This window comes from Rhinopithecus bieti, unplaced genomic scaffold (assembly GCF_001698545.2).
Source record: "Rhinopithecus bieti isolate Rb0 unplaced genomic scaffold, ASM169854v2 scaffold_2314, whole genome shotgun sequence".
Taxonomy (NCBI): Eukaryota; Metazoa; Chordata; class Mammalia; order Primates; family Cercopithecidae; genus Rhinopithecus; species Rhinopithecus bieti.
The window spans coordinates 2,458,326-2,467,902 of NW_016803781.1; the positions used below are offsets into that span (position 1 = coordinate 2,458,326).

Consider the following 9,577-nt stretch of genomic DNA (forward strand, 5'->3'; position numbering starts at 1 on the left):
GGTGACTTGATTTCTGCAGCTGTTGAGAGGGCTTGGAGTGCTTGTCTGAATCCCCATACCCAGCTTCCCTCGGTTATGTAACACATTAGACCAAGGGTTCCATGATGGTTGTCGCCCCCTGCCCATGGATCTGGCTACACACTCCATAGTTGGGTGCCCTGTCAACTATTTTGCAACACGGCTTTCAAATTGGCAAGCACAAATATACTCCAGGGTTACTCAGTGGCTACACGGACCAGTCGTGACTTCCTTCTTTTCTGAACTAGCGAGAGGGTATTCCCCACCCCCACCAGCTTAAAGACAGGAGATACCCAGCCTGCCCTTGACCCGTGGACCTAAAGGAAGACAGTCATGCCCAGGCAGCTGTGGCTTGAGGACTACCACCTTGGATTTCTGGCTTAGCAACGGGCACCATGGGGGGTGGGGGGGAGCATCTCAGCACATTTCCGTGGGAACAGGGATAGGGAGCAAGGGGTCTTGTCTTCTGGGAGGGAATCTAAAGTCCCCCAGTGGTGGGCTGGGGAGCATGGAATAGCTTCTAGATGAGCTAGACCCACTGGATTTCCTCACCGCCTGGGCTCTCCAGGCTCTTCGTTTGCAACGTGTTATTCTGGGGCACAAGCGCTGGTCTCCCAAACCCCGAAACTGTGAAATTGGCTACGCTCCAACAATCCACCAAATCAGCAGAAATGCTTTCGGCGGTCCCCTTCTTCCTCTATATAAAATCAGTCTCTGCGTGAATTTTCCCCAGAGTCGGGATTCTTTCCAATCAGTCACTTTCTGATAGCTTAACAGCTTAGTAAAGAAATGCAGCTTTTAACTGAGGGGAAAAACAGCACACGGAAGTAGATATCTTTGTACAGATCCTTTTTATTAAGATTTATATAGGCAATTTACCAACACAGAAAACCAGTCTAGCAGCTCCAAAGTAACTGTAAAAACGGTGGTGCTAACTGATGGTGGCGTGCCCCACACGGGGCAGGTGGCCTCAGACATGGAGCGGCATCTCCCGTGGGATACTATTTCAGACGTGCACTAGTCAGTGTATACTGAGAAGGGATTATAAACCTTCCCTGGCACAATAGATACAAAAAGAGATAGAACCAATGATTTTTTTTCTAGGTACAATATCTAGATTTACAGTATCTAGTTTACTGGCTTCACTTCGTATAGCAATGCACAATAGAAAACGGATTTCTTTCTTCAAGGGTATTATACTTTGCCAAGAACATAGTAAATATGTTACTATATTGATGGCTATGAAAACAGACAGAGACAAATGAGTGAGGAGGCATGTTCTCTCACAGAGACAGGACTTCATTCTGTTTCACATAAATCCTTAAGGGGCCATTCAAATACAAGACCTCTTACAAAGTTTCAGTCATGCATGAGGGCGCTTACCTTTAAGACCCCATTTTCGAAACCATTTTGAAATAGTGAAGGGGGGAAAAAGTCACACTCAAATGTGCTACTCTTAAAAGCAGTGTTTCTAAACACAGCTTGTCTTTTTCAAAGAGTGAAGGTGGCCTTTCTGTTTAGTGGTTGGGTAATTGGGTGCAATAATCGAATCTTAAGGCAATGGCAAGGCTGATGGTGGGGATTTGGCACAATAAGGGGAAAGAATGATGCTGTCCAGTTGTCCCCTAAATCCTAAAGGATTACTAACGACATGGGAGGGATAGCTACCTGCCCCACGCACAGGGGCTCCTGGACAATACCGTGGCTTTAGAAACAAACCTAGGTTCTGAGGGAGTGACACTGCAGAGTCTTACAGAAATCCTTTTATGAAATAGCCAGTCCAGCATAAAGCCTTTGGGGTACTTGTCAACAAGCAAGAGGCCTTCTGAAGAGGTAGATGAAAGCAGTATTTCACAGCAGGTTTGCTGCCCAATGTGACAAAAGACGTGCATGCGCCTCTCAGCACAGACCAGAAGATCAACTGTTGTTGAAAACAGTCCATGGTAGTGAGAAGAAATGTTGGCCACATTGCTATATGCATTATTTCCATTTTATTGTATTAAGAACAGGAAGGACTGCCATCTTTAAATAACAAACTATACAAATAAAAAGGAGCAGAAATAATATGGAATGTTTTTGACGAAAACAAACTTATGGATTCAATAAATAATATAAAATGCTTTTGTGCTAAAATAGAACTCTTATTTCTTATATATATATAGTTCAGTGATCTTTATGCTATCCAGAAAAGCCAAATCTATTATAATTAAACATAGAAAATACCATTTAACAATAAAACTAAAAAAATGGCCAGTGTTGAGCTTATAAACCACATATAATATATACATCATTTAATATAATCAACTAAGAAAGTAAATTTCAAGTTCTTTGTAATACAAATACACAATTGAAAATATTTCTCCATTCCCTACCCTTACATCAAAGACATCTGATATTTAGGACAAAATTAAAAATGGAAGCATAGTTACCAGTTTTCAGAGATGATTTTGAGATTGTTAGATACTGGAGAGCTAACTCTGCTATACAAAGCTGAGTTATTTAACTCTAAAATGAAGGATTTTTTTTCTCTATATGTGTTTGATGAAAGGCATATACTCTTAACCCATTTTCTATAGTTTCTTTGTGTTTTTAAGAAAGGTAATTTAAAATTTAGGACCCTGCATTTCTCAATCGATGCTAACACAGCTAGGTCAGAAAGACCCCTTTGGGCCAGCGGTGGGGGCCTGCAGGAGTGGTAATCTCTGTTATTCTGCTAAAATAAAACAACTATCTTAGTCCTTAAGGACAAAGAAAATATAAAGTTCATTATGACTTTAGGAAGCCAAGGAGTACCATTTTAGAGTTCAAATTTCATTTGTTTTATAATAAACTGTTAAAATGTGACCTGGATTTTTAAAAAATCATATTAACATGAATTTAAATAATTAATTCAAGTCTCTCCAGTAAACTTTACATAGGAGGGAAAAATCACGTTAAATCTTTAGGAAAAAATTTAAACTGTTAATTACTTTAAAAATTTTTTTTGTAGAGATGGGGTCTTGCTGTGTTGCCCAGGCTGGTAACTCACCGTAGAAGTGAGCAGGGCAGAAGAGAAGAGGCCTGTTATTCCGACAGTTTTACCAGGACTACAATGGATTTGTAACAGTGTCCCCGACTGACCAATGGGGCAATGAATTCACAGTGATCCAGAAACTGCCTCTCTACCTCGGGGGCTGCAAAGTGCACACACACACTCAGGGTGTTTTGGAGATGGCCCGGTAATGCTTTAGCTCTAGGTCACCTGTGCCTTCATGGGAGGGTGCCAGAGGGTAGGCAGAGGCAAAAGAACTTCTTCAGAAGGTCCTGACAGACAGCAAATAGCTTCTGAATGAGTTCAGCAGCTCCACATTCAAAAACAAAGTGATCAAGTCTTAGAATAATTCTCATAAGGAAAAATCTCCTGTTACAGGGTCGGAGGGGGGGGCGGGAACTTCACCTATCTTAACTCAATTATTTCCTTGGTGCTTTATGGTGTAATGATTTTTACCAGCAACTTCTTTCTTCCTTCGCCCCATATTCTCTTTGTGACACCCAGCCCAGCCCCCACCTGTCACAGATCCCAGTGAAGCCCAAATCATTTCCCAACAAGTCAACCCCTCACTCAGGGTGGGAGGTGTGAATTCATCAAGCATTTCTGAATGACACAGAAACATTTCCCTGAACATAACTGAGACAACACTGCATACGATTAAATCATACAAGATAACTCTTATCTTACCCCAGCACATTTCAAAGCATTTCTATAGGTTTACATCACGCGAAAAAGGCCAGACTTTGAGAGCATTGTTTTCTTCTTGATATGTTAAAATTCTGAAACATTAGAAAAATCAATTCCACTGAAAAGTAAAATGTGTTGAATTGGCCCAGCTACAAATTCCGAGTGAAATTTTAAAAAGCAGAGCAAAACCACACTTTGATCTTTTTAATCTAGTTAAATCCCTGTTAATTGGTAAACATTACTTTGTAGATGGCCAATGTGGCCTTCAAACAGTTGTTTCTAATATCCACAGATGGCATATGTCAGACCAGAAATCAAGCTACATCTTGTTTGCAACAAACAGACCGTTGTTGGTTGCTGCTGCTGTCTTGAGCAAAATGCTTCCTTTCCTCGGTGCATCTCACTGGATATTTAGTCTCTTCTTTTTTTTTTTTTCTTTTTGTTGAGACGGAGTCTCGCTCTGCCGCCCAGGCTGGAGTGCCATGGTGCGATCTCGGCTCACTGCAAACTCCGCCTCCCGGGTTTACACCATTCTCCTGCCTCAGCCTCCCAAATAGCTGGGATTACAGGCGCCCGCCACCATGCCTGGCTAATTTTTTTTGCATTTTCAGTAGAGACGGGGTTTCACCATGTTAGTCAGGATGGTCTCGATCTGATCTCATGAACCGCCCCCCTAGGCCTCCCAAAGTGCTGGGATTCCAGGCGTGAGCCACCGTGGCGCCCGGCTGGCCCCTTCTTTGTGAACATAGGATTTGAAATTGTCACGTCAGTGAATGGACCCGTCAGAGGCATGAGCACTTTGCGTGAACGCTGACATAATAGGCTGACTTCTAGAAGTTTTGTTGAAAAATCACTTAAATATGACAAAGAAGGAAAACCAATGAGCCCCCATGACATGAGGGCATGAATGTACCAAAGAGAGTGTTTTAGGTAAAAAATAATAAACCTGGACTCACAAAAGTTTTTAATTTATTCCATACGTATCTTACATAGCAGCTTAAGGTAATCTATTATTTTTAGACTTTGTTGATTCTTTTGAATCATGAAATCAAGACTTATTACAGCATGATTTTGTAAAATATCAAACTCAATTATTTTCTCATCAATGTTAAAATATCCCAACCACAGAAATCTAAAATAATGAAAAAACGTAGGCTGAATTTTGACCTTTTTAATAGTTGGAGTGTAAGAAGGGTGAACATCTAGGACTTATGTAACACTTGGAAAACCTTCTAAAACATCCAAGTACTACGGCTGGGCATGGTGGCTCACATCTCTAACTCCAGCATTTTGGGAGGCCAAGGAAGGAGGATCACTTGAGCCTAAGAGTTCAAGACCCCTGTCTCTACCCAAAAAATGAATTAGCCAGGAAAGGTGTCATGCACCTGTAGTCCTAGCTACTCAGGAGGCTGAGGTGGGAGGATTGCTTGAACCGAGGAATTCAAGGCTGCAGTGAGCCATGATCATCCCACTGTTCTCCAGCCTGGGTGACAGAGCAAGGCCCTATCCCCCAAAATTAAAAAATTTAACAAAATATCAGCCAAGTATACCAAGATGTTTAATCCAACTGACCTTTCCTCTGGCCACGCAGGCAACCCAGTGCAGGCACAGCGGTATCCTGTGTCTGGTGGCAGAAACACCTCCATCACAACATTCTGGCAGAAGACATTCAAAGCAGACCCCAACGCAACGGGTGGCTGCCCTCAGAAGCAGCTCAACCTAGTCTTACAAAGGACTTTAAATAAAATGACATCTAGATGTACTTCTCAACCATATCATTGCAAATCAAATGTGAGTTGGGGAAGTGTAAAAGTTTACACTTTTGTTTGAAGCAAAAGGACTTTCAGGGTATTTTCCAATTCATATATCTTTTCTAAAAGGGAGAGGAGCCTTATGTTCTATTCTTAGAGCAGAAATTCTAGTTTTTGAAAGAGATGCGGATCAGCTCAATTTTAGAACAAGTGTGGGAAAGTTGAATAATCTTTCTGAACACATTTGTGTAGCTCATGCCCTAGGTACGAGACATTAGAAGCTAAGCCCAGGCCCTGGTGGAGTCAACAGCAGGCCCTTTATCCTGGAGAACAGGCATGAGGCCCAGCGCATCCTCAACTGCACATGCTGAGAACCTATGAGCTTGGGATACAGACAGGAACGGCATCAGTCACAGCTATACTTAGCCAGGGCTGGGAAGGCATTCACTCTTTAAGAACAAAGGCTTTTCTGCTTCTAGGGTGTGTGTGTGTGTGTGTGTGTGTGTGTGTGTGTTTAAATAGAATTTGAATACTATTCTTTCTTTTTAAATAAGGAGAATGCATATAAGTAGAACGTCCCTCCTCCCACACTGGAAATAACAGATAGTAGAAAATGTACGTTAATTTAAACCCCAACTAGTAGTTAAGATAGACGACAAACCCCCACATTTCTTTTGCAAAGTAACTCTTATGAAATAATGGACTCTTTTGGTAATTTATCTTTCAAACTCTCAAAATAACTGCATTAAAAAGTACTTACTTTGCCCATGAACACAGCACACAAATATAAAAACAAAGATTTGGAACCGTTAAAAATATCAAGGACAGGATGCAGACAATTATGATGTCAAGTGGTTTATACTGTTAGTAAAGACATACACTAAAACTACTCCAAGAATGGGACAAATACGTGGACTTGTAAAATTATTTTTTTTAAGACTGATGACATGGGGGACTTCGCTGGTTCTCATAACCCAGCATCTATTTGGGGGTATCAATGGGGCCTGGAGGCAGTGGGAGAAAACAAACTTCATGGGGCAGATGCTGCAGAGACCAGGAAAAAGGCTTCATGCCCTAAGGTCCTCAAGGTCGTACAGTCCAGTGCAAAGTATCATTCATTCATGACACATGGATGACGACATGAACGTCAATATACACAGTTAACCCATTTTGACACATTCATTCTTCAGCATTTTTTCAATACAATTCATCTTAAATTATACTACAACGTAAAATAGACCTGCTTTTGTACATCCATTTCTGATATGTCTCCCAGGGTCAGGCAGAAGGAACCAGAATGACTGTCACACAACTGCTAATTGTCGAGACCCGAGATGGACTCACCCACGAGTGCTTCTGCACGCCAGGTACTGCTTGTCGACTCGTGCACACTGGACTCAAAGATTTCTGAAAACTGCTCTTGCCCCTGAAACCTAAAACTCCACTGCCTGTCCTTCAGCATCATTGTAAATCTTTCCAATGATGGACGGATGAATGCCTTCAATGACTAGTTAATCCATACACTTGAAGAGTACGTGTCCATCATTCCCACCTGGCCGAGGGGGCCCCGGAACAGACTGGTGAGAGGCAGGGCAGTCACGTGGGTGCGGCTCCCAGAGGAGGGCCCGAGTGCAGAAATATCTTCAACTTTTAACCCCAGGACAAGAAGTCAGTTGTGAAGTGTGCAAAGGAAACACACTGTGGCTCTCCCATCCCCCAGCAGTATAGAGCAAAGACATAGACAATCAGCAGTGACTAGAGATAAAACGCGGCAATGCTTAGGGCAATCTGCTACCCAACACTGAACATCTTTAAATTCCATCCTGGAAAGTCTACGATGTGTTTGATATCAGACATAAAAATTTACGTGATAAGTGGGAGTCACTTCAAGTTCTAGGTTCATAGGTACCAAAGTGTGTAGCAAAGAAAAAGAACTTTTATTTCTTCAGTAGTTTTGAATGTGGACAAATGTGACAAGGCAGGGAGCTAAGCTGACCCTGAGCCGAAGGGTCCCGACTCCTCTCGGGAGCCTGGAGGAGTCCTGGTAGCGAATAGATCAGATGCCTCATCCTCGTTCACCCTAAAAGGCTGAGACCCTGGTGTGTCCTCTGCAAGGACCCTCCCTGTTCCTGGGTGCTAGAGGCCGTTGCTATTTCTGTGACAGAGGGATGGTTTTGGGAGCTCCACAGTGCCGGACCGAGGTTTATTGAGGAACTTCGGGGCTCGACGTAAGAGACGCTGGGCTTCCTTGAAGGTTTCGTTCAACTCCTTCTTCCACTGCACAAACTCTGGATCACTCTAAGGGGGAACACAAAGGCAGACGTTGTGACGGGCTCACCCACTTTGCCAACAGCGGTGGGTGCCTCTATTGATTACCAGCCTCCCTGGAACCTCTGAAGGAAGCACACCCTAAGTGTCCACCCCCAGTGGCATTACTAGCTGATGGGCCGCGCTGCCACCTTCTCCAGAATCTCTTGAAAAGAGCAGGGAAAGGCCACATTAAAACCCTTCAGATGATTCCAGTACAATCCCACTCTGAGAAGCACTGCCTTTAATTTTTTAGAGATTATCTTTGATTTCTAAAACAACTGAAATCTGTAATAATATAGGGGAAGGAGTTTTGACAAAAAAATTTTAAAATATATATTCATGTATGTAATGATGTTAGTAAAAATGACTTTTTGCATCTAATACGTGTTTATTTCTCTAAATATGCTCTCTTAAAACAGGCACACACTAGTACACCAGTCGCAAAGTGTCCAGGAATGAAATTTGTGTTACAACGTAACTTTGAGGAAAAGATGGCATTTTCCTTTAGAGAAGATGGCATTTCAGCTTGCTGTCTTATATTTATCTAAATATATAAACCTTAACATCGAACATGTTGAAAAATCTTCAAAGCTACAGAACAAATCAAATTCTAGGCCCCATTAAATACTGAGCAGATTTTCCTGACAGGGTAATGACATTATTTTATGTACATCCTCCTTCCATTTTCTAATAATGTTTGCCTTTTTAAAAAATAACGATTAATTTGCTGAAAACCTTGTACCTTGGGGCTTTCTTACTAAGTCTGTAAGTGATAAAACATGGCGTAAGAAAATCTTTTACAGCCAGGCAGCCAACTTTGCTGAACATTTCATTATTCTAACATTCACCTGAGAAAAAATAAATAAAACTCACCTCACATTGCAAGACAAATTGCTTCCCTCCTTTTATTCTGAACAAAATGCATTTTTTGTCTTTAATTTGAGTTTCTTCCACAGAGAGAATCTGTTCCATTGTCAGTAAATTTTGCTAACCATAAAAACAGAAATTCAAAATTCAAATTATTTTGTGATTTCTAAAGTAGTAATACCAAAAACTACCAAGTTAGAACAAGTTAAAAAAGAAAATGCATTCAGTTTTCTTTCTTTGATGATATTCTAGAAGTAAGGGGAAAATGGCTGTAAAGGAACACACACCAAAGTTCAAATTATAATGTTTCAAGGAAAACTGCAGAGAAAGCAACGTTTTGCTATGGAAAAACGGCAAAGCTGTTCCCTCAACACAGAATTGATTTTGAATGCTGATGAACTGCAGGCGTACTTGTTGTACGGCACGCTCATATAAATTCTATCAATAACATTGTGAGGAAGCAATAGAGCCACATATGATTTATGTGAGTCAAAGGTGTGTGGTTCAGGTTTAAGGCAGCAACTCAGTAAATGTTTACTGATGTCAGCTTGTAAAGCTAACAATATTTTGATAGTATCCCAATGATGTCATAAATAGAGGTGGTTTCATTAAAAGATTAAAAGGTCTATAGGCCATGCGCGGTGGCTCATGCCTGTAATCCCAGCACTTTGGGAGGCCGAGGTGGGTGGATCACAAGGTCAGGAGTTCAAGACCAGCCTGGCCAAGATGGTGAAACCCCATCTCTACTAAAAATACAAAAATTACCCAGGCGTGTTGGTGAGCACCCGTAATCCCAGCTACTCGGGAGGCTGAGGCAGGAGAATCGCTTGAATCCAGGAGGTGGAGGTTGCAGTGAGCTGAGATCAAGCCACTGCACTCCAGCCTGGGTGACAGAGTGAGACTCCATCTCAAA

The 9,577-nt window shown here is 41.8% G+C and overlaps 1 protein-coding gene across 1 annotated transcript in view; it reads right to left on the reverse strand.

The window, feature by feature from the left end:
• Positions 1–5,456: 5,456 nt before the first annotated feature.
• Positions 5,457–9,577, reverse strand: part of GRK3 (G protein-coupled receptor kinase 3) — a 164,743-nt gene continuing 160,622 nt past the window's right edge. Inside the window, 2 exon segments of the mRNA XM_017853173.1 lie at positions 5,457–7,785; positions 8,671–8,784. Of these exon segments, the coding sequence (XP_017708662.1) occupies positions 7,624–7,785; positions 8,671–8,784 (276 nt within the window). The 3' untranslated portion in view covers positions 5,457–7,623.